We start from the raw sequence: 26170 nt of genomic DNA, 5'->3' as shown, positions 1-26170 counted from the left end.
TGAGTAGGGTCTAGTGTTATTTGGCTGCGATTTTCTGTAAGGTGGAGGTACTTCCCCAGTTGGGCTCTGCTCTATATCTGGAATGACATCCGCTGTGCTGTGCCCTAACACACTACTCGCGCAATTACACGCTCGGCACTAGGTATTGCCGGTCCTTTGACTCGTGCCAAAATACCGCGGGCATGACGAGCAGCATGGCGTGCGGCATGATGAGTAACGTAACTACGTCTCTGCCTCCTTTCCTAGCTACTCGATGAGTGTGGCAGGGATATTTGACCAACCTGAGACTACACCGGCAGACAAGAAAGCTTCGGCCCTGGCGTCGACCTCCTCCTGCGACAGCTCGGGCTCGCGCGGCGGGCTGGGCTGCGCCCGAGTCGCTTTCTTCGCACCGCCAGGTTTCTTAGCTGCTCCTGAAGCAAGACACGATGACTTATGGATATTGCAGGGTAATATATCGTCGATGAAATATCACATTTAACTTTTGATAAGATTTAGAGGTTTAATTTAACCAACCTTTATTACACAGTCCGAAAACGCGCGGGCAGGTTTGTTTCACTGCCGACTACAGAGGCACAACAAATTGAATGGATCGGTCGATTACCGTAAAAATACTCGTTACTTATGCCAATATTTGCACCGCCCAAATGTCTTGTAGCCTGGTAAGGCTACAAGGTAATAGGGAATATTACGTAAAACTCTGCGTAGGGGGAGCCACTAGCACATTCTGAGGGTCTACTGCGAAATACGAAAATAGAAATTTCGTTATCTGCCTCTCTTGCATATTCGAACGATAGCGAAGTAGATAACGAATTTTTTTTTGCGTTTTGGTAGGTCCCTGTAAAACTGCGTTGATGCATCAATGTCATATTTTATTCGCAACAAATTATCTGCGAAAACTTTTTAAAAAGCTGTTTAAGGCGAAGTATCTGTGAAAACTTGACAAAAAGCTCTATGGTTTAGAATGTGCGCTAGAGCTGCACTCCGGTGGCAGACCATTGCAATAGTACTCCCTATTCTAATTAAGAGTCCGTAGCAAGCTCGGCCGATGTTTACTTTCCCATACAAACGGAATTTAGTTCTCATTTTAAAACTACGTGTTAGATTGTAATGAAATTTTACAAATAATATGACATGAGGTATATATGTTTGTAATTAGTTTACATAGCTCCAGCTTATATAACAAACGAAATGGAGCAAAACCAAGTTTTGAATGAAAAACTTAAATTTTTTTTTCTTTTAACTATGCTATCTGAAGCCTATAAACTAATTACAGCCTACCTATACCTTATCCTATTGTAAGTACAAAGTTTCAGATCAATCTAGCAAGTGATTTTAAAATACGTTTGTATGAAGAACCGAGGTTAAAATTGCATTAAGCGAACGTTGAATGTACACTTCGGGGCTTGACCATTGACATATATCTAAGGACGGGCCTTACGGGCAATAAGAATGGGGCTAGTACAGCGGGGTCACGCTCTAGAATTCGAGCCAATCGTGCAATTTAACGCCACAACGCGATTGGTTTTTGAGTTCGTATCACGCGCGCTATTGGTCGCAACTAGTTCCGTTAGATCGCACGATCGGCTCGAATTCGTGAGTGACACCATTGTTACTCGTATTGCCCGTAAGGCCCGTGCTTAGATATATGTGAATGGGCTTGACACAGGCGGGGTGCGAGGGTACCCGCGGGCTTCCTGGCGGGCTTGGCGGCGGCGGCGGGGCGGGCGGGCTGGTCGCCGCGCGCGGAGGCCGCGGGCGCCTTGCCCTTCGCCTCCTTCTTGGGCCCGCCCACCTTCACCTTGATCTCCGCCTGGGGAAATACGACAACTAATCAATTTTCTAAACGGCACGCAATAGACCGCGGGCCAGGAGCATATACCGTCAGTCATCGCCTCCTGGCTGATACTTTGTCAGTTGACAGTTTAGATTAGATGCTATCATGAATTTAATCATGTGCCTGTTGTATACTGATAAGAAAGAATTCTACCCAAACTGGTATGTACATAAGTCCGAGTTCACTATTTGTATATAAAAAAATATCAAGTTAGTTATACATATTTCTTGTGTAAGTTTAATGTAATTTCTTATGAGAAAAATCTTTAAACTGAATTAAAAAAATTGTCAGCCGGTTGCACCACAGTAGAAAGACCGTTGATGATATCAACATGCAAAAAAAAATTTTTCAGTCATCGCCTCCCGATTGATTGATTTCGCCGCGATACAACCGGCTGACGATTTTTAAAATTAACAATAGCATCTGAACTATCATCTAAGAAAGTGTACCACCAATAGAGCTGCGGCGTAAATCCTCTCCGAAATAATACTAACACTTACAAACAAAGCAGAGGGCCTACCGTGAACCACGTTCGACGTGTTGCCTCTCTGTCGCACTCGTAAATTGGGACGTAAGTGTGACAGGGAGGCAACACGTCGAACGTGATTCGCGGTAGCCCCTCAAGAGGCGATCACCAGTATAGGTAAGAGAAAAGCATCGATAAATGAGTTTATTGATATAGAAACTCCATACATGTTATGAAATGTTACCCCATTAATTCCAATGTCTGCTTCTTATATGCCATTAAAGTTCAACATTCGCTTTGAATTTGTCCTTTTTAAAAAGACATCGGGGCTTAGGAGCAAAGTTACCTTATCAGCAAACTCCTTAATCTTCTGTTCTTTCAGCGGCTCCAATTTCCCGATGTGCGGGGCGATGCTCTTCTCGCCGACTAGCTTAGTGGCCGTGCCGAGCGCCTCGGCCGCGGCCTCACGTACGGCCGGGTCTGAAACAAGTCAATTTTAATTCAAAATTGAAGGTATGCTTTTCTGTGCTTATGCCCCACTGACGAGCGACACTTATAGTTCTTCGATTTGTCGCTGGCCCCGAACGCCTAATTCTTTGTCTATTGTTAAGTAAACCCGCACGTGCTCCTGCCTGCATAAAAAATGATCCGGTCACTTAAACCGGTTATTGAATTATAACTCCTATGGAAATTGCAATAAGATTCAAAATGAACAAATGGAAAAATAATTTGCGATTTCTTGTGTAGGGACCACACACGATATCGCTACGATTACTGAGTGCCGGCGAGTCGAACGCTACAGAACCAGTCTAAAATGTGTCCTCGAGATGCGTAACAAAGGCGCGTTATCGGAGAGCGCACCTACACTGGTTTTTTGAGCGTTGGACTAACCCGCGCTCAGGTGCCAATTAGTACTATACCAAACTGAAGCAAATTTACAAGAGACATAATAATGAGTTGCCTAAGTAAGGTACGAGATGTATATTTGTATAGTTGAGTTGGAATAAATGATAAGTCAAGAAATGCAATCATAGTTTGGTATACAAAATCTTAATTCAACCATTACAGTCGACGTGAGAAAAATAATATTTTAACTGCTATACAAAACGAGGTTCTCTTTGGTCAGACGATGTCTTATATCAAACCCGAGGGTTCTAGCAGTCAGATACAAATACGTCACTTAACTTACCGGCACTCTCCATGAGTTTCATCAGTCCCCCGACGTACGCCTTGATGAGTTTCTTGTTGAAGGCGGCGGGCTGCGTGACGGTAAGCGCGCGTGCAAGGAATACTGCGCTTTCGGCCTTGATCGACGGGTTCTTATTGTCGAATGCGGCTAACATGTCCTCCATTATGGCCTCAAGATTTGTCTGCAATGAGATTGTGGTTTTTATGATGATTATGTTGGAAAAAAAGACACTATTTACAATATAAATAAGCGGTAGCGAATTTGACCCTTATTTCTGTACAGGCGTCTATAGCAATTGTACCCGCCATTTGAAGTTTATAAGTAACAGTAAGTAAAAAAACAAATGAGTAAGTAAATAAAAATATTTGGGCACAATCTTACACAAATCGACCCAGCCCCAAACTAAACAAAGCTTGTACTATGGTGACGATAAAGATACTTAGATAAATACATACTTATATACACATATAACAACCATAACTCAGGATCAAATGTTCGTGATAAACACAAAAATAAATGCTCTTACCCTGCTTCGTAGGCAGAGTTATTCCTCATTGAAACCTAAGTTCGTACAAACTATGTACAATAGTGAAATACTCACAGCAGGATAAATGGCGTCTATAGCCTCTCTCAGTGCAGTCACCACATTAGTTTTCTTCTCCTTAAACTTCTCAAGAATCGCCTGTACACACGCTGTAGCGTACGGCTGGAATTTGTTCCGGAGACCAGATGCTACAGCTGCCAGCAGGCGGCCTCCGAGAGCGACAAGCATTACATTGCTGTCTTTTGATATGACCTAAAAAAAACAATGTATCAAGTATAATGGCTCAGTTTCATTGGTCGATAACTCGGTCGATATAAAGCGTGCGGGGTCTCCCCGTAGGCGGTATAAGGAGTAGTGAAACTTATAAGTCGATAGTTCGGTCGATATACAGCATGCGGGTGATTCCCTGCAGACGGTAAGGTGGTATAACGACTAGTGAATCTCATAATAGCATGCGTTTTGGGAATCCCCCGCATACGGGCCCTATCGACCAATGAAATTAAGCCATAAGAGATTGTCGTTGGTTGGTCCCAAAAGGTTCTTGAGTGACGACGCAGCAAAAGAAGGATGTTTACAAAGTTGCAATAGCAGTCTTTCTGTGGATAACGATTAAAAATTGACTCTGTAAGGGCTCTGTTGACTAATTCAATCGTACTTTGAGTGTTACTCACACTTTGAGTAAGTCAAATTCTAAAAGATATAATCCTTCCGGCCATGGCGACCACTTCGACTCCTAGTTAGTTCGGCGCTCGTGCGCCCGAAGATGGCTGCCGCAGCCGATCTTCGAGGTGAACCCTCGCGCACATTGAAGGCACGTGAGGACACCAGCCACGTAGTGGTAGTGGATGGCAGCAGGCTGGCGAGCTTTCAGCTCGTCGCGTTTAGAGTTGAGGTCTTTACGTTGCTCCTAGAAATGGCGTACTCTGTCGTGCACCAGCCTGCGCCACTCAGGACGCTGTGCTGCCAAGCCTTCCCACTGAGACGGCTCGATTTTGCATCTTTTCATGTGTCGCTTCTGAAGATCTAAATACCCATCTATGCAAATTTAAGTGAGCTTTAGATTCTAAAGCAGTCTACCTCTCCTGTCACTTGCTTGCTTTTAAGGAAGTATGTAAATAACATACCCTGCATAAAGCCTTGACTAAATAAGCATTTAATCTCCTGGCCGACGCTAGACGCATTGGATAATATTTTGAAGACTGCTCCGAAGCAGTCTTCAAAATATTATCCAATGCGTCTAGCGCCTCCTCGCTCTCCTGCCATTTTGTCGCTTCTTGTTTATCATAGAAGTCTTTAAGGAGGTTTCATGAGTATCATGGATACATAGAGATCTAGGATGCTTTGATTAGGAATGAAAGAACTTACCTTCTTTAAAGCCCTGACTAAATCAGCATAATCTCCCGGTTCCAATCTCGGAGCTGTCTTCAAAATATTATCTAAGGCATCTAGCGCCTCCTTTCGGTCCTGCCACTTAGTCGCTTCCAGTTTGTCGTAGAAGTCTTTTGGTAGCTTGGAGAGGATTTCGACGGGGTCGAGGAGATCGTAGGGGTCCATGTCGGCGGTGTCGCCGGCCGCTGCATCTACATCGTCGTCTTCTACGGCGCCTGTGATATCAATATCAATATCAAACATTTATTCAGCAAATAGGCCACAGGGGCACTTTTACATGTCCATTTTTACAAACAATAAATTAATAAAAAAAACAATTACAAATATCGAAACGATGAAATAATAAATACTTTATTAGAGATGTATACTGTCTCTAAATGTCAAATTACACAAAAAAACTATGATAAAAAAATAAAACCAATAATTTTAAGAGTTTTGCAATATTAATAAAGGCCAGATTACAGCAAAAGTATTATCTATATGCGTTACAAATTCCCAGCAAAGAGCGCGCAATCCGACTCTTGATCTTGCCTAAAAAGATCCAAACGGCGGCCATTTTTTCTGTCTCGTGTTGCATTCGTATTTTGAAGTGCCATGCCATGATCATGACCATTTTTGGTCTTTTACGCATTTATTGATCGTACCAAAGTAAAGTTATGAGAATTTTTTCACACAATTCCCTAGTTTTTTTCTGACTGTATTCCAGATTAGAACTGAACATCAAGATTTAGTTATATTCCGTAGTATTCTGGAGTATTATGGTCCTCTTACCGTCTCCCGTGTCCGCGGCAGGCGTGTCCCTCACTCTGTGTTGCTGCGACCTCAAGTACCTGGTGGGCTGGGCGCCTCCCGTCGTAAAAGAGTCCCTTAATTCCTGTTGCACTACGGCTTGTAGAGTAGCGATGTGCGGTTCTATGGCACCTCCGATCCATCTGTAATATGATGTAGATTTAGGAATATGTTTATCCTTGAAAGTCGGTTTATGCTGGGCCAGAACGAAAAAGTATAATTGAGTAACGATCCTTGCAACACCTGTGGTTCAATCAAGATATAAAACATTAAAGTTACATCTGGTTTATAAACATGGCGAACAGACTTTTGGTTGGGTGCAGCCTTGGACAAAACAATACGAAGACGACCTATTTGGGAACAATTGAAAACTATACTTTGTGCACTAAATGTCTAAATGGGTTAATTCGATTTATTAACGTTTATATAAGACCGCGGCCAGCAAAACGTCCCACTTTGTCGCCTTGTGAGGTTATTCGTATAAAGATACAAGCAAATCTCGTCCTTATGGAAAGGCGACGTTTGCCTGTCGCGGTCACAAATGGTATTATAGAGACACTTAATAATTTAAGGTTGAAATTTCGAAATGAGTGAAGTGTATGGAATTTGCCTTCTGCGGGCCAAATTGGTCCGAGTTTAGTAAAACCTGGTTTACAATTACATGATAAGCTTTACAAACCTGTGCATCTCAACTAGTGCTTTCATCTCATCCCTCACTCCTTTACCCCTATCGGCCAACAGCAATGGAATCTTCACTATAGGTGTGATGGTCATAAACTGTTTTCAAATAAGCCTTCAAACATAAGATATAAACTATACTCAGTACAAACCCTCTGCTGGGACTCCTTCGTGGCTACTCTACACAAAGTGCTTACGACAGCACCACAAACCAAGGTCCAAAATCTGGCTTGCCTGTACTCCTGCTCGGAATCTGACCTGTCCGCTCAGCATGATTTGCGATGTCGCGCGCGACTCCATATGTCCAGCGCGACTTCAGATGTCATTCAAAGCTGTTTGAGAGACGCAGCGGTTAGGATTGTCAGCGCCGCTAATTTTTGGGAAAACACTGTTTAAAGAAACTTCAACACCAAAGAAGTACCAACCTGTGCATCTCAACGACTAACGCTTTCATTTCATCCCTAACTCCTTTATCCCTATCAGCCAGCAACACTGGAATCTTCTTCACCATCGGCTTGATGGTGATAACTTTGTTCCCGAACTGTTTGAGCGCCGTGTTCATTGTGGTAATGCAGGCGGCAACAACTTTGGGGTTCTTCTGTTCCATGCCCTTCATTAGCTCTTCTTGGACGATCTCGTGTTTTTCTATTTCGACGTACATAAGGGTGATCTGTGGATTGGAAGATTAATAACATTAATTATTAATTGGAATGCTAAGTGGGTTCTTATTTTTTCATAAATGAGTGGACGTCAGGTTTTTCATGTAGATTTAAATGGTACCACTTGAGGCGGTTTTCGCCTTCGAGTTGCAATTACATATTTTACGTTATTATGATGATATATTTTTTTCTCGCAGGAATAAACTTGTATAAGTTTTGGCAAAAATTTCATATTTGGTACAAGCTTTTATCGCTGACTAGACTTTTCTTTCCACAGGCAACTAATACTTATCAAGCCAATTCTAAAAACCCCAAACACTTAGGTTGCGTTGTTTTATCACAGAGTTCCTATGTCCACCTCTTGTCTCCATCATCAGATCAGCTCGATGGTACCATAATATTGCATTGTCACCCGAATTACATATGTATGCAAATTTTCAGCTCAATCGGAAACCGGGAAGTGGATCAAATTTTACTTGCAAGATTTGTGAAACACAGCAATAAAAGCATGTAATAAATGGTCTTTTACTCATCAGTATCAGCCTAATGGTATAAAAAGCGCCAAATATCTGTAATGCCATATTAGTTCGCACTTTAGCGCTTAACCTAAGAACGCGATCCAGGATATAAAGGATTAAAATAGCATCAAATACCTGTAAAGCCAAATCCTTGGTCTTCGTCTTGGGCGCCGCGATGCACTTGGCCACAATGCCGGACATAACCTCGCCTGTTGTCTTGCCGGCATGCCCGCAATTTTCCACAAACACCAATGCGGCTTCCATACCTGCAGAAAAAAAATTAGTCCCATTAGTCATTCAGGCCCACCGATAGCATCCCAATCCCAACCAATGCGGCTTCCAATTCTGCACAAAAAATATGATAACTTCAAATTTTGCTCAATTGCCTGAAGTCTTTTTTTTTACTACCTAATCCGAAAGATTGGCATTGGCAAATGCAACTTCTATGGAACCTTCCAACCCCGAGGGGAAAATAAGTTTAATTGATATGTAAGTGTCTGGTTTCATATGTTTTCCTTTGACTAAGAAAATCTGGTAAAATTTTAACGATATTTCACATAACCTCCAAGAAATTAATACGAGTACGAGCCAGGGTTTAAGTCCGCGACCTTTGATTTCAAAGAACGGCTTAGGGCTCAAAAAGCTCAATGAAACTAGGTTACACCTATCACTGTTGACTCGCTGTTATCAATAAAAACTAGGGTAAACCGTACCATTGTAACCCCACTATTGTTCAATAGCGGTGACTAAACCTTGATTTGTGACAGTTCGATTGCCCCAATTTGTAGACCTATGTGATTTAATCCATAATGGGGTTGGGAAGTCTCAAAGGTGTTTTCACAGATGGCGCCAGCAGTGCCAGCATAGGTTTCGCTTGTTTTTAGTTTTGTTCTATAAGATTTCTTAAAGGACTAGCCATCTAGGGCACAAAATAAAAAACTAACAGAATTATATTTTATTTATAGGATTGACAGGTAAAACATATGCAGACGCCATCTGTAAAATACTTTGTCCGGCCAACGCTATTGGTACATAAAATGTTTGGGTAGTAATTCCCGGTAAAAATTACATTTTAGTATATTTTTCTTCTTCGTTTAGTAGCATCATTGAATGAATGTTTTATGTACCTAATTGTCCTAAGAAGGTTTGCAACCTTTATAGATTGTATAGGTTTTTATATCAGTAGGAGAAAGTAAGACGTTTATATCTACATATATATAAAATGAGTCGCATAACTTGAAACCCGGATAAATCTTCTCAACAGTCTAGCGACGTTTTAATAACCGCCATCGATTAGAATCGCACCGCAAACAAACTTGAGATATTTTCGACACGGATATTTTCACACGAGATATCAAATAACATTCAATTTTCAATCGTAAATGTCGTCTTAAAACCGGCCAAGTGGATATTCAGCGAGGCGTGAATTTTTTTTGTACAAGAAGTTTTCTAAAAGACTACTTTGTACGCATGCAATTTACTTGTAACAGAAACTGACCATAAGAATGTCAAATACTCACATTACTTTGTGGTGATCAGTTGTTAACACGCATGCTTTTATTAACAGTTTTTTTTAAATCACCATTTAACCCACCTTTTTGGCAATTTTGATGGCGGGTAAAGTTATCAAAATTTTTTGGCCAACATTGCCCTTGTCGATTCTTCCTACGATAATTAGAACGAAACGGCAAGATTTGTGACAATGGCAGTCAGGCATCGGTTTTGGTGATTTCATCAGACAGTCGTACTTCCATTCATCATCGCCGTCGAGTCGCTAGCCTATCGGTGTTCTACATTAGTGCGCACAGGAACTGCACGACCTGATCCCAACTTCCCTTTTCCATCATCGGACATCTAGGCGCGGGGAGCGAATGCATCCGTTCGTAGTAAACGTTCCATTTGTTCGCACGAAACGGTTGACTTCCTCTTTTTTGGGGCGGACGGCTAAAGCATGGAATGCGCTCCCGCCATCTGTATTCCCTGATAAATATGACCTCAGTCTATTTAAAGCAAGAGTGAATAGGCTACAACCGGTGAGCTCCATCTTAGGCCCTGTCTTCACTTTCCATCAGGTGTGACTAGAGCCAATCGCCGCTCAGTTTTTTTAATAAATAATAATTAAAAAAACAGCCTACGAGCGCCCCACTGCTAAGCAAGGACAAGAGAGTTTTAGTGACTAGGTATAAGAGTTTTTGCTACATACCCCACACCGGCCCAATACAAATTGGAGACCACATACACCTTTGAATTTCTTAGCAGATGTACGCTGGATTCCTCACGAATGGTATGTTGGCCTATCGGCAGAATAAATGATTTTGAAAACTTAATTTCCGAAAATCTACATTGACACAAGTCGGGTCTTGAGCTGATCTCTGATCTGCTTTGACGCCTCTCCTCACATCGCTCGACTATCAGAGCTTGGGACTCCCATAGATAGATAGTAGGTATCTTATCCTCCGACTAAGTAAGCTATTTAACATACTTAAGCACGTGAGAAACATAACAAGATACAGCAACATCACGTGTGCGCGTGTGCGTGAAGCCTAACTCGTTGCAATTCACGTTTGCCGGATTACTTTAGGTTTTGGTTCGCACGAGGGTAAATATAGGGCAAATTTCACGTGTGGTAATGCTGGCTTCACGTGCACTAAAACCCACGTTGGACCAATCTTAGCGAGTCTACTGAACTCAAGTATGGCTAAAGAATTCGATTTCTATGCCTCTTTGTACCTTGAATCAGTGATAATAATATGAGATACCCAGCGGCTTTCGCATTTATTCTTATCGACAAGGTACAAAATGGCAAATAATTCGAATTCCCTAATTATACTAAATCATAGAACGAGATCGCAATAATACTAATTCCTTGAAACTGCGTACCCTAGGCACTTGGCTGTATTCGTTTAGGTTTTTGTTAGTTCGCACGAGTTAATTTGACGACTTTCACGTGTAGTAGGCTTCGGTAATGCTGAATTCACGTGGACTAAACGCATTTGTGGTCTAACGACTAATTATGCCCGAACCGAAACACATGTGAAGCCAATTTTAGCGCACCTATACGAGACGACATGGAGACAACATTAGTAACTAGTGTAACTACAATTTAGTGATTGGACGAGATCGCACTAAGTTTGCTCTTTTCTACGCATCTAATGGGACACTTTCCATTCGGTCCATACAACTGTAAACACGGATATTTGTTTCTGAGTCATGGGTGTTTATATGTATTTAAGTATTTATAATTATAATATATTATATATATCGTTGTCTAGTTACCTACAAAACAAGCCTTATTGAGCTTACTGTGGGACTTAGTCAATTTGTGTAATAATGTCCTATAATATTTATTATTTATTTATTTATTTAGAAAGCCTTTTTACTGTGTCATAATTATGTAAATAAAATAATAGGACATGCATACTCTAGTTTTTATCACTAAAGATCAAAATACCAAAGTCCCGATATAGTAAATTCCGAACAGATCGAGTCTATTCCTAACATACCTGTCACCAAAATAACTCAAGGAACTGCACCGATTCCGCAGCGAGCTATTTTAAGCACTGTGGTATTTGGGCAATTTTAACAGGTTTAAGTTAAAATAGGACGGTTGCGCTTTATAGTCTCTCGAGACATACGTCACGTGTGAAAACGTGATGGTTACGATGATAATTAATGATAACTAATATACTCATTAGCCGGGTCCACACAGAGGGAGCATACGCGCGAGGCCATTTCCTCACGCACAAACCGGCCAGTGTAGACGTGCCGCGGCCGAGGCACGCGTCTACACTTGCTCGCCGAGGAAATTGCCTCGCACGTACGTGCTCGCTCGCTCGGTCTGTGTGGACCCGCCTATTGAGACATTTCTAACAACCGCAAACGATTCGTTTGCGTTGTTTTATCACAGAGTTCCCATAGCCATCCCTGTTTCCATCATCAGATCAGCTCCATGTCATCATAATATTGCGTTTGCGATTTACATATGTATGCAAAAATTTCCGATCGGAAAGTGGGGCGAATTTAGCTTCCAAGATTTGACCCACGCCACGGTACACGTACACACTAACAGGGCACAGAATAAATAATAGTACTACTGTACAGAAAGGAAACTTCCTACAAAACCGAACTTTGACAGCGATTCGGGGCCTAATCATGTTGTCCCTTTATAATCCATGGAACTATCCCTTTCGGCTGTTTAGGGTTATCAGAATACATGTAATTATCTTATTTGTGGAGGTGCACGCAAAGGAACGTCAAGTTGTGCCAACCTTAATTATTGCTCGGAGCAATGCTGAGCCGAATTGAGCTGAGAAAGACCGAACGCACTAGAACGGGGCAAGTTAAATAAAACCTTGTAAAAACGTGACAATGTAAGGCCCGAAGGACGATTCAAATAGTATTATTTTCGTACATACCCAAAACTAGAAAAAGACAGTCGTAATTGCCTTATAGATGAACGAACGAAAATGTGCGACAAAAATATTATTTTATGTTAAAATTGTGGCGTGCTCAAAATCATGCGAGGCCACAGAAAACACAGAATTTGTTGCATTATTCAAAACATAATTAATTACATTCTTGGCGTACAACCGGGTTAATGTAAAATACATACTAATACTGCTCTTGAAAATGAAAATAATACTTATAACGACGCGAAACAATAGGCAAGTAATATCTTAATTTTTTTAAGTTTTTTAAGTTTTTTAAGTTTAGAATATGTACAAAACTAAACGAAATCTACAGAGACAAAACAAATATTGTAAAGCCAAATATAATAACAGATATGGCACTAGGCTGTATACATATATCTTACCTAAAATATTAAATGATTTGCCAGAAGATTTTCGTGTAAAGTACTTAAATGGTAAACATATAAAAAAAGTTATAAAAATGCACTTAGTAAAATCTAACGACACAAGCTACTTATACTAAATATTCATATATTGTTTTTTTTTTTCTATGAACTCCCCATCGGCATACAAACCTCCTCAAGGTTTTGCCTACGATGGGTCTTGTATTAAATTATAGACTGTAACTTGTTTATTCAATAAATTAAAAAAAAATGTTTAATTTACTTACTGGTTTTAAAAATATTTTCTTTCAATTTTTGTCAATATAGGGTATACCCGGGCAAGTCCGGACTATATCGGAGTTGGAAGGGTGTCACAAAAAATGACTTATTTTTGATTAACTTCTTCGAATGAAAAAAAACTTCGTTTCTTCTTCTTCTTGCAAATGATAAAGAAGAAAACAAGCTTATGAAGTAAGCTAAAATATGTATCATCGACACAGAGGCTAATCGTAAACTTTATTTTAAAGAGGTAAATAAAATAAATATTATATAGTCCCACTATAAGCTCAAGAAGGCTTGTGTTGTGGGTACTTAGACAACCAAAAAATATAATACACAAATACTTAAACATATAGAAAACATCCATGACTCAGGAACAAATACCTGTGCTCATCACACAAATAAATGCCCTTACCGGGATTCGAACCTAGGACCATCGGCTACATGGGCAAGGTCACTACCCATTAGGCTGGCCTAGCCAACCGGCGGTCTGGACCGGTTGTCAAATGTACCAATGCTGACTTTTTTGGTGTATTTCTGTTCGTACGAACACAAATGTTGCGTTCCATGCCTATAGGGTCCTTATGCTCCATGTGAACAACCCTTTAGATATGGAACGTCACAGATAATCGATTTCGATTGTTTTCGACGACAATAAGTATCGAAATTATTTTAATGACATAATTGCCGTAATTGCTGGGTGCTCCGATATAACATTACTCTGACGTACATCAGTACCCTTGCTAACTATTAATGGACTTTAAAGTCTTCGCAACAAAGTTTATTATTGTCAGTTAACATTGTGAACGATGATAGTTCAATTGACTGTAACCGCATAATAGCTAGGTTGATGACTCAATCTAATAACTCGGCGACCGATGTCTTTTGAGAAATGAAATCTCCAAAACTACAATGCGATTTTTCAAACCTTGAAGAAAAGTGGTACTCCCATCTTAAATGCCGGCAAATTACTTTTTTTTTATTGTAGAGGAGGCAAACGAGCAGACGGATCACCTGATGGTAAGCGATTACCGCCGCCCATGGACACCTGCAACCCCTCTGGTGTTGCTGGTGTCCATGGGTTACGGTAAACGCTTATTATTAAGAGATTCGTCTCTTCGTTTGTCCTATAATTCTATCTGTAGTGCTAATGTAGGAGTAACGACTATAAACTGTCAAAAATCGATGAAAACCTCGGGGAGCCCGTTAACACGAGTGAAACTCCATCCTTGACCTGATATTACAACAAGGTAAGGACGAGATTAACATAATATTCTTGAATTAACATCTAACAGCAACACGTTTAAATAGTTGATTTTTAATGGAAATCTTTGGAATAAGGTTTGGAGATTGTCAATTAACATTTTGGATTATTTTAATAAAAAAAACTCCTGTGAGATACAGACATATTATAGTATTTTATGGAACCAATATTGAAGGGTTAAAAAAGGCTAGTGGCGTGGGTTACTGTAGTACTCACTAAACCACAATATATTACATTCACTGGCTCGACACCACACCAATGTTCGGCAGACGTCCGTCTGTAACTGTAACTGTCATCGGACTGACTACCCACATCCGCGTGCTCGAGACAGCGCCACAGCTGTCACTATATCTAGGCATAGACAACACTACAGTTACAATGTGAGCCGGAGCCGCAGGCGTAGGCAACGGGAGCATTCGTTGGTGGACGACCAACCAGACGCAGTCTACGATGGACCGCCAACGCGTGCTCCCGTTGAAGCGAAACATGTCGAGCAATCGTTCGACCTTCGTTTTAATATAATATTTATTTAATATTAAAAAAAAAAAAACATATCACAGCTGTCAAAAATCGTCAGGTGAACAAGTCTGCTGTGGCTGAGCATATACTGGAGTCAGGACCACCACTGGATCGAGCTGCATAACCCTAAAATCCTTTCCACGGATCGCCATTTCTACAGCAGAAAAGTGCGGGAAGCCATTGAAATCAAAAAACATTGCAATTTCAATCAGGACGAGGGTTTGGGGATCTCATCCACATGGAATCCAGTCATTAGTATATGTAAGCGAGAACAAATATCGACAGTCGAAATATCGAATATCGTTAGTGTTGTGTGTCGACGGAGTAACATCCCTAGTGCGCAGAATGTTCAAGTCAATAAACAAGATCAAGTGCGGCTCGAAGATGTTGATGTCAACTTTAGCCAGTCTTCTCCGAGACCACGGGGACAACGCCGTCCTCGAAACGTCGGATGTAAATTTAAAACTTAATACGCGATTACTTATCAAAATAAACTATGCAGCAAATGGCATTTACTATTGATGCTTTCTATTAACCTAAATCCCGTTTATTTAAAGAATTTATACTATGCAGGTTAAAATTAGATACAGAACTTCTTGTTATTGCATACTCTTTGATAAATTGACATAAAGCAAAACATATGCACTGTGTTATTAGTTAGTTGCCTTTCAATATTTTAATTGGATGACCGTGGGCGTTAGGAAGTTATGAAAACCTAGGTGAAAACATTAGGACATACCTTTTTCTTGGGCGACAGCATTGCTATCCGTCACAAATTTCTTGATAAGCCCCAAATACTTGTTCCATTCCGGGCTCTTCTCATCGTCAATCTGGTTGAAGAGCTTAATGGCTTCCTCATAGCCCGCAACACGGGCTTTCCAGAGTTTGTGAACACATTTCTCGTCTGTCGGTAGCTTCTTGTATTCATTCTCATCCTCCATTTTGTGGTCAAATGTTTTGTTTCATATACTTTTTGGTTGTTTTTTATCTGGAGACAAAATGTTTGGTGAAATAAATAAAAGAAAAATTCTGTTGTTTTCTTTTACGTAGAATCATCCAGTCCTTTCATATAGTGCATCACTAGAGTCTCAAGCAAACAAACCAAGTAGTTGGCAAAAAAATCAAGTACAGTCAGCTAGGGAGGTTGTTGTATAGAAAAGTTTCATATTTACTGGAAGGGACGGGTGTAGATAGTAACGCTTTGATTGAAAGAAATGGGCTAGATACTAAATTGAAATAAGTATATTTTTATAGGGTTTTCCAGTTTTAATAAGATTTCGGCTTTTTGGAAGTTTTTTGTGTGATTATTTCTGTGAGGAAGTTGAATTGCATTTCTTTTTTCTTCCGATTTTATTTAAGTAAAGTTGATAGTCAACTTTGATTAGGTACAGCTGTGTGCAATATAATAGCACTCTCAAGAAAATGAAAATTAGGAAAAGCTATAACTTTAGATCATTTCCCAATTATATGTTTGGCCTCTGAATTGTTAGTCATCTATTTACATTTTTTTCAATAACAAAAACTGCTCTTACTGTATACGGCATACGGCTGCTTTACGGCATAACCGAGGTTTGCATCCACAATTTTTGACACACATATGAAAGATTAAGCTTTACAACCACAAACAGGCTACATTATTGTTTGTCTAATACTTCTATTGAGTGTTGACCAACTGTAACTTTTAACTGTGTGAAATACAATACAGTACCCCTAGTGTAAATATTTTCGACAGCGAAACGTTACGTACGCGTTTGCGTTAAGTGTCATTTTGTATGAGATTTTTGACTTTCCAAAACGTCCCGCTTGGCGCGCTGTTCAAAAACCCATACAAAATGAGACTTAACGCAAACGCGTACGTCACGTTTCGCTATCGACTAAATTTACACTAGGGGCACAGAAACATGCTTGCATGTAGCAACAACTGAATTACAAATAAGTAGTTCTTTTTTTGCAACCCTTTTAAATAAATTATATATGAAAGTTAACTTTTTTAATTTTTTTTTTTTTTTTTTTTTTCCATAAATGGCTTTTACTCCTCGCTAATTTAGCAAGGTGGATTCTGCCAATGTCGAGGTGTGGACTTTTGACTTATGTGAGCAGAGAATGTTCGGTTTAATTTTGATCTTTGTGGAAGGATAAACTGGGAACCTAAAACAAACAAATATTATGGACAACACAGACAAACACATGACATGACACATTTCACATAATACCAACGTTAGTAAAAAGAGCGGAAAGCGGATGACAGATTGTTAAGGCAAGCAACATAGCGGATGAAATGGAGGAAAAAACATAGAAATTAAAATATATAGATAGATAGAAATATAGTAAGAGTAAACATTAAAGTTTTATATCATGCTCCTGTATATACTTAATAAGAATAGAAGTTAGAGGCGGGTTCATTAGAGTGAGAAGTGAGTAGAAATTTATAGGTCGTGGAATATTTTCAGGTAGCACATCATACAAAGAGTAATTGAATCTCGGACAAGAAAAGAAAATGTGATCTACGGTGCCTTCATCGAACCCGCATTCGCACAGTGAGGTATCCCGGACCCGTATCTTAGCAAGAAATACTGGCGTACAAACTGGCCCTAAGCGTAAACGACAGATTGTAGACGTGGCCCATTTAGGATAAGCTCGGAATTTAAAAAACCATGGTTTACGGGGGATGTTGGGTTGAATGTGGCCATAATGCTTTCCTACCTCCAATCTGGAAGAATCCCAGAGATTTTGCCACGTGTTAAACAGATCAGTCTGTGCATGGCTCAGAAGGTCAGAGCTGTATATCTTATCGTGACCTGGTGATCCCATCTCAATAGCTTGCCTTGCCCATAAGTCTGCAGACTCATTTCCAGCAATACCACAATGGCCTGGGATCCACCCGAGTACTATTTTTAACCCCTTTAAGTCACATTTTCTTAATAAGGTTTTGATCTGAAGTATTAAGGGAAATTTTGTCTTCATTTTAAACTGATTGCCCATAATAGCTTGCAGACAACTCCTGCTATCTGTAAATATTATCATTTTTGTTATATTGTGAGAGTCAGCATACGTTACAGCTTCTAAGATGGCAACAGCCTCGCCTGTAAAAATTGATGATTCTGGAGGGCACTTAAACATCAAGACAATGTTATATTTTGGAATCACCACTGCGGCTCCAACACACTTTGTGGGATCACTTTTTGATGCGTCAGTAAACACTGGTAAGTAGCCAGCCCACTTTTCTAAAAGTTTTTTAAATTTGCTATTAGCTCCCGGATCATTTTTAAATATTCCTAGGTCTAGAATAATCCTAGGAGAGTAAATTAAAGTTTCAAATTTTGTTTCAAATATGGGGTTTGTTCCTGATTTATATAATATAGGGTTTATACGATTTAATTTAGAATAAGTAATAATATTTTTTGGAAACTCCTTATGCATCCAATATGGGTTTTCAGTGACCAGTGAAGCAAGAGCCTGCAAGCGTGGAATCAGCAAGTGATTGGAATTGGAGATAGCTCTTATGAGGAACCTGTTGGCAAGATATTGCCTGCGCAGTGCCAGTGGAGGCTCCACACATTCTACTTGCATTGCGTTTTTTGGAGAAGACCTCATGGCACCAAGTACGATTCTTAAGCATTTAGCCTGTATTAAATCCAACCTTTCTAAGGCTTCCTTGTTACATGGTTCTAATATGAAGGATCCATAGTCCATGTGGCTGCGAATAATAGCATTATAAAGTAGCTTTTGACAATATGGATGAGATCCCCACCAAACTCCCGATAGTGCTCGCAAAATGTTGATTCCTTTTTCACACTTGTCTTGTATGTATTTCAGATGCTGTTTTCCACACATTTTCCAGTCCAAGACAACACCCAGGAATTTGGTTGATTCTGCATTGGGAATGTTTTCCTCACCAAAATGAACATCTGCGATGGGCATGTTCCTTCTGCGACTGAAAGTCACGGCACAGCTCTTGGAAGGTGACAAAGACAAACCATGCTCCTCAAGCCAATCCTTGAGGTAACTAAGGCCCATGTTCAACCTGGTAGCCGCTGTATCAATGGATTTTGCAGAAGCATAGAGGACTAGATCGTCTGCATACTGTAGAATATTACAAAAGGGTAACACGGACTGCTCTAGGTCATATGTATAAATGCTATAAAGTATTGGACTCAAAACGGATCCTTGAGGGAGGCCCTGCCACAATGTACGAGGAGGAAGATATGAGTTACCATCACGGATTTTGATGGATCTTCCTATGAATAGTTTGGAGACAATTTGTACAATCTTCACGGCAATGCTCAGATGTAGCATTTTTGCTCTGAGCACCGGAAGAAGGACATTGTCATAGGCTGCCGAAATATCAAGAAAACATCCTAGTAGCTCCTCATTTTTAGAGAGTGATAGTCTGATATCCGTGGTTAGTATGTTTAAGCTGTCCATTGTGCTCCTACCTTTACGGAATCCGAATTGAGTGTTTGCTAACAGTCCCCTGCTCTCAACGTACCATTCCAGCCTATTCTTTATTAAATGCTCAAGAATCTTGCCCATTGTAGCGGAGAGCGCAATTGGTCGGTACGAGCTGGCCTCTTCTGGATTTTTAGCCGGTTTCAAGATTGGGATGACAATTTGGGTTTTCCAATCTTCTGGGACCTCTCCTGTGTCAAACACGCGATTCAAAATGCCAAGGAAATATTCTTGTGAGAAGGAGCTAAGGTTTGCTATAAAACAATAAGGAATACCATCTTCCCCCGGTGAAGTGTTGCGTAGTCCATCCAAAGCTATTTTGAGCTCCGCAAACGAGAATGGTTCGTCAAGGGTGGTTGACGGACGAGGGAGTGGTGGTAATACTACACAGGATAATTCTGGGGCAGTTGGGGGTGCCAGTCTGTCAGCGAAGTCCAAGAGCCAAGCCGATTTGTCAACAGAACACAAGATATCTGGATTAAAGGAGCCTCTAAACCGCTTTATGTTTTTCCAAATAATTGATGGAGGTGTTCTAGGGGACAGGCTCTCACAGAACCCCTTCCATCCCTTTTTCTTGGTTTTGGACAATAGGCGTTTTGTGCGGGCCGAGGTTTTCCTAAAATTGATAAAGTCCTCCATAGCACCTGATTCATTAAATCTTTGTTCTGCTTCATCTCTTTCTTTTACGGCAGCTGTGCAGTCGGCGTTCCACCATGGTGGCGAAGAGATTTTATCCTTTTTGTGTTTTTTCCGGGGGAAATACTTATCAGCTGCTTCTAAAAGTAATTTTTTGAATTTTGAGTAGTTTTCCCTATGGTCATTTAAGTTCGTGTCCCATTCTTTAATTTTTGTTTCGACATAAAGAGAAAATTTCGACCAGTCAGCTGATTGCAATCTGTATTTCAGAAGCGGTCCAGGAGCCGGAGATGGAAGAACGGAGGAGGGCTTGGAAATAATAATGGGGAAGTGATCGCTGCCAAAGGACTGACGAAGTACGGTCCAAGATAATAATGAGGCCAAATTGGGGGAGCAAGCTGATAAGTCAGGAACGGATTGTGGGTTTTGTCCTGGATAGACTCGATGTGTGGGCGTTCCATCGTTTATAACGCAAACGTCAATCTCATCGAAGATTTCCAACAAGAGTGATGAAAACCTGTCCGAATGGTATGATCCCCAAGAAATGTTATGTGAATTAAAATCACCTAAAACTATAAGGGGAGGTGGGACAGAGGTTAGGATAGAAGATATTTCAGGAATAAGGTCAAGGTCAGGATGAGGAATATATATTGAAATGAAATTAATGCCCATAACCTTAGCGGCTACGACATTAATTTCATCTCCATGAGGAGGGAGAGGAATTTGGGAAAAGGGGTAAGATTGCTTAATCAATAAAGCACATCCTGCACGTCCGTCAACGCGGTCCTCCCGGAGGCATGAGAAGCCCGGGAGCCGAAACCGAGATCCGGGTCTCAGCCACGTCTCCGAGATGGCCGCGACAGACACAGCATGGTCATTGATCAGCTGGGTGAGTTCTGTTTTTTTTGGGATTAGACTGCGGCTATTCCATTGTAGAAAGGTGACCTGGGGGGCCGTTAGGGAAAGACAATTTCTCGACAAGGGTCAACATTAAAGGTGCAACGTCGTTCGGTAAGCAATCACTCCATTTGGCGATGATATTAGTTAAGAGTTTAAGGAGGAGCTCCATGAGGTCCTCATTCGGAGTTACTCTATTGTAAGGATTATTAAGGGCCTGTCCGTTGGGAATTTCAGATGGAGGGGGTCGGACAATATTATTATGGGCCTGTCTGTCGTAACCTGGGGACAGGGAAGGCCTTGGTCTAGGTGACAAAAAGACTGTCTTGCGGTGAGAGGTTCTAGGAGGGGTAGAAGGTAAATCAGTTGGGTCAAAGGGAGATTGTGATGGGGGGGGTGATTCCCTTGTGGGGCCGAACATTATATTTGCAACATCCGCATAGGGCCTACGATTTACAACTGGCACTTGTGCGGCTGCTTCAGCATATGAAATATTTCTTTCAGACATTATCAATTTTATGGACTTTTGGCGGTGATGTTCTGGGCAGTTTCTATCAGTGGCATAGTGTCGGGCAGTGCAGAAAATACAAGAGATGTGTTCGGGAGCTACATTACAACCATCACCCGGATGCTTCTGGGCACACTTGTAGCAGCGGGCATCTGAGCGACATTGGGTCTGAATGTGTCCAAATCTGAGGCATTTCCGGCATTGAATTGTTGGCAGTTGGTATACCTCCACCACTAGAGAGGTATAATAAGCAAATATTCTAGATGGCAAAGATTGGCCTTCAAAAGTGACTACCACTGTCTGGGTTGGTACCCAGGATGGGGAGCCATCTTCTTTGGTCACCTTTCTCTGTAGACGGCGCGCTTTCAGAATCCTACCTTTACCTTCTTCTAAATTCGTACCTTTTACAAAATCTGTCATGGACCAATCTGTTGGAACTCCTCGAACTAGCCCCATACGAGATATGTTGTATGTTGGTATGTTTGCCGATAGTTTGTATTTGTCTAGCATAGGGTTTTTTAGAATGGAGTTGGCATCAGCAGCTTTATCAAAAGTTACTGAAACTCTATTACGACCTACAGATTTTATCCCGTCCTTCTTAATATTTGTGACATTTGCCTGTGTTAAGAGCATACCTACGTAGATAGCTTTTAGTGATGACTTGGAGTCAGCAGAGGATTCCTTTGAGATGTGAACCACAAATGGGCCATCGTCGTCAGCATTGTATCCGCGGGCTTCTGTGCTAAGATCAGGGTGTTTATACAAAAGTGGGTTCGCGGCATTCTCATCGGGTTGTTTATCTACGTGGGGGATGACGACATTCTCACATACTGTCGCTACCTGGTCCGAGATCTCTTTGTGAACGTGGATTGTAATTTTTTTAGGAGCTGGTTCTTGTGGGCTACCTACCGGTGATAAGCCTAATGTTTGCAGGTTTCTTTTTCTAGTATTATTGTCAATGTCCATGCCAACATTAGAGTTACCATCGGCTTCGTCAGGGGGCTTTTCCTTCTCATTCCCGTCCATTGGCCTAAGGGCCAAAAAGGCCTTACCCTAGCTTTATATCAGAGCAAATGTATATTTAACCTAATTTATATAAATAAACCACAACCAAGTTAATAAAAAAAGGATGAATTTGTTATTTATAAAGGAATATAACCTAAAAGTGAACAGACTCACACGGCGCTTCTGTCAACTTTTTTAATTTATACCAATTCAAAATATCTGACACATATAATCATTCATAATGACATGAAATGAAAATGAAATGAAAAATCTTTATTTTCATGCAACTATGGGCCCATAGATAAACACCTTAAAACTAGCATACATATTACAAAATATATCTTAAAAACTAAAATACACACCATGTCTGCAATGCATTTCGCAACCCTGCTATTTCAGGGAGCCAGTCGCGGAACCGCGAAATAATATAAGATGTAGAAAATATATGGTACCTAGAATCTTTAATGACTTACCATCAGAGTTAAAAAGTACATGTGTAACAAAGCAATCATTTAAAAAGAAAGTAAGCAGCGTACTACAAACTAAATTTAAAAACACAATAAAGTAAAAGTAATTTATTAAGAAACAAGTTTAATATCTATAAACAGATATAGTAATATAAAATAAAATAAAATAGCCTTTATTTACAGGACAAAGAACAGTAGCAGCTATCTCTCTATTATCTCCCATCTTTTGTATTCTTTGCCTGCTTGCCCTTCGGCAAAGGCCTCCTCCAACCTTCTCCACTCTCTCCGATCTATTGCCACTCTGCTCCAGGTACGGCCAGCTACCTGTGCAATGTCATCATCCCATCTCATTAGAGGTCTCTTTGCTCCTCTCTCTCCCTCTCTCGGGTACCATTGGGTGACTGGCTTGCTCCATTTATCTGTGCCTCGGATGATATGGCCAGTCCATTTCCATTTATGTCTTCTAATTTTTATGGCAATGTCTTGGACTTTCGTCCTATTCCTAATTAGGGTGTTTCGTAGCCGGTCAGTCTTCCGTACACCTATCATGCTCCTTTCCATGGCACGCTGGCAGCATGCTAGATGGGATGTAGTAGCTTTTGTCAGGGCCCAGGTCTGGCTACCATACATTAGGACGGGAAGAACATATGTGTTGAATAGTTCACCCTTTGTCTTAGAGTGACTGACCTTTTCCAGCCGTTCACTATTCTTCTCTCTAGTTCTTTCTCTATTGTTTCATAAGGTGATATAATCTGACCGAGGTAAATGTATTCGTCCATACATATATTCCACTGTCATTTCTCCTATTTTAATGATGTTCTTCTCGCCATTTGTTATCACCAAGGTGATGACAAATGGAAGAAAAGGTGAGGAGATATAGTAATAGTAATTCTTAAGTAATGACAAACAAGATAGTACACAGTGCTGTATTGTCTTGTTTGCCAGTGCTATTGCTATTAATATGAATATTAACAGCTATATAAGACAAAGAACCTTCACTTGCCAACAAACCATACTCTGGTTTGGCGGAAGTTGTGATTTAATTTTAAGGTTTGTCTTTTGAATAAACATTTATTTCATTTCATTTCATTTCATTTTCATATAAAATGTCTCACATGAACCCTGTAAGGGCACAGCATATAATAACACACTCAACTTATTATCATATTATTAGCAAAATTATTTATTCAATTCTGAGATATTTCATCCGCTACTATTGATGCTGACTGTACAATATTTGTATTAAAGATTAAATTTTTGGTTATAAATTTAGGTAAGTTTTGATCATAGTTAATTATAATTGCATAGAAGGTGTGAAGGTGTAACATCATCATCAAAAAAGTCCTGTAAGTTGCAGTGCCATTTATTTATCAGAAACTCTTTCAACATTTTATTAAATTATTTCTCATTTTTTTATCATTTTTAAGGTTAAGGAGCTAAGAAAGAAAGTACCTATATATATCAATTGGCTTTAAAATTTAACTTGTTTAGTGGTTAAATTGTACTGATAACTCTGGATTTAAGTTACCAGTTAACCCTCAGTTAGTGGCTAACCCTGGATTGTAGTGGCCCTTAACACATTCACTGCCAGGAACCCACCTGGTGGGCGCTCGTGAACTTTGTTCAGATGCCGGAAAACACGCAGGGTAGGTTGTTTTGTACGCAGCTATAGACCACCGGTTTCTGGGGTAGTGCACCGTTTTTTGTCTGGCAGTGAATGTGTTAATGTAACTAAACAAATTGTTTATAAATATATATTTTGTGTTTACTGGCCTTCAAGGAGGAACAAAAAATCATTAGCATGTTTTTATATTTACTCTTTTAAATCAACTACCATAAAGAATTTAACAATAAATTTAGTCAATACAATAGCATAAAATAAGAAGCATTAAATTTTCTTGTAAAAATGTCATACATTACTAGAGCATCAAGAAGACCCTGAACACAATATTGGGTTAAAGAACCAAATATGGTAGATACTTACTGCATAATGCAGTTACATGCAATTAAATGACCTTTTAAGTACAGTGGAGTGAGTTTCCTCTGAAGGTCAAGCAGGAAGGAGCAAGCAAATAACTTTGAAATACGTATTCGGTACAGTTTCGCAGTTCTGCAGATGTTTTTGACTCACGAATGCTTGACTCATGCAATAACAAAAGAAATGTTAATTTGCCTAATTAAAAATTGGTATTGTCACTAAATATCTCCCACTTTCTAAACAAATAGCGCGTGTAGGCGGCGAGATATTGTATATTTTATCGACTGCTTACCGCTGAACTCAACGTGAAACGGCGAAACAACGGCAACTCCTTTCGAATACTGAATTCAAGAAATGGCCACCTGACCGATGTGGCGGAACTAATGGTAAATTGCGAGCCGGTTCATTTATAGCCGTGTCCATAATAAAGCAAGGTGTGAAACTAGATCACATCTACAACCACTGCGGACGCTAGACAACGGTCACTTTCTTTCTGATACAAACAAAATTCGTCAAATGTCAAGAAACGTACCGTTAAACAGCTGTCCTGGCGGAGGTCGATTTCACAAACAGTAAAAATTAAACTTTGACTGTATAAACCGTAAATCACTTACATTATCTAGTACAAGATATATTTGTAACCGACAAAAAGGCGAGATTTTTTGTATTCCGTCGTCGTTTTTTAGAATTTGCAAATGAAAATGGACGGAAGATCGAATAGTGTTGCCAGGAATAATTTAAACATTAACGAGAAAATATCGAATATAGAACATTGTTAATCAAGGTAAATGAATAGTTTTAAATTTAGTCGAATGCCACGAAATCAAATTTTAATAACGAATAAAATAATATTTTATTTGTTTCTCTGATTCATTACCAAATCAAAAATTAAGAGAATCGTTTTTTTCAAGTCTGGCAACATTAAGCGTTGTCAATTCATAGACAAGAATCATAGACTATTTTAATGTTGCTAGCAGAATAATTTTACCCTACTGTTGGGAAAAATAAGTTTCATTATTAACTCATGTAGAAAAATGTTTAACAGCAGTAAAGGTTGCGACCACACCGTTGCTTAAAAAACGGTGACGGTATGTAATCACAGTGATGACGCATCGTAAGCATACAGTTTTTTTTGCGTGCCATCCACACCGTTTAACAAAATGCGCTGGCGATGTGGAATCGCAATAACGTGACGTGCCGAAAACTTAACAATTTTACTAAGAGGGCATGCGATATAAACGGTACGCTTACGGTGCGTCACTGCGATTCCGTATTTTCACCGTTTTGTGCGACGCGGTGTGGTCGCA

General features: G+C 40.1%; 1 protein-coding gene across 1 annotated transcript in view; it reads right to left on the bottom strand.

Annotated features, from left to right (window-relative positions):
* LOC133525099 (protein mini spindles) overlaps positions 1 to 25578 on the bottom strand; it is a 71839-nt gene extending 46261 nt beyond the window's left edge. The window contains exons 1-11 of the mRNA XM_061861348.1: positions 25396 to 25578; positions 15663 to 15911; positions 8205 to 8335; positions 7318 to 7562; positions 6197 to 6357; positions 5402 to 5640; positions 4094 to 4288; positions 3493 to 3673; positions 2650 to 2783; positions 1687 to 1813; positions 282 to 413 (exon numbers count right to left, since the gene is read on the bottom strand). Of these exons, the coding sequence (XP_061717332.1) occupies positions 282 to 413; positions 1687 to 1813; positions 2650 to 2783; positions 3493 to 3673; positions 4094 to 4288; positions 5402 to 5640; positions 6197 to 6357; positions 7318 to 7562; positions 8205 to 8335; positions 15663 to 15864 (1747 nt within the window). The 5' untranslated portion in view covers positions 15865 to 15911; positions 25396 to 25578. The remainder of the gene's footprint in view (positions 1 to 281; positions 414 to 1686; positions 1814 to 2649; positions 2784 to 3492; positions 3674 to 4093; positions 4289 to 5401; positions 5641 to 6196; positions 6358 to 7317; positions 7563 to 8204; positions 8336 to 15662; positions 15912 to 25395) is intronic.
* Between the last annotated feature and the right edge of the window lie 592 nt (positions 25579 to 26170).

The sequence above is a fragment of the Cydia pomonella genome, chromosome 14, assembly GCF_033807575.1.
Source record: "Cydia pomonella isolate Wapato2018A chromosome 14, ilCydPomo1, whole genome shotgun sequence".
Lineage (NCBI taxonomy): Eukaryota > Metazoa > Arthropoda > Insecta > Lepidoptera > Tortricidae > Cydia > Cydia pomonella.
The sequence above is the reverse complement of the archived record's forward strand: the minus strand, read 5'-3'. Positions and strand labels throughout refer to the sequence as shown.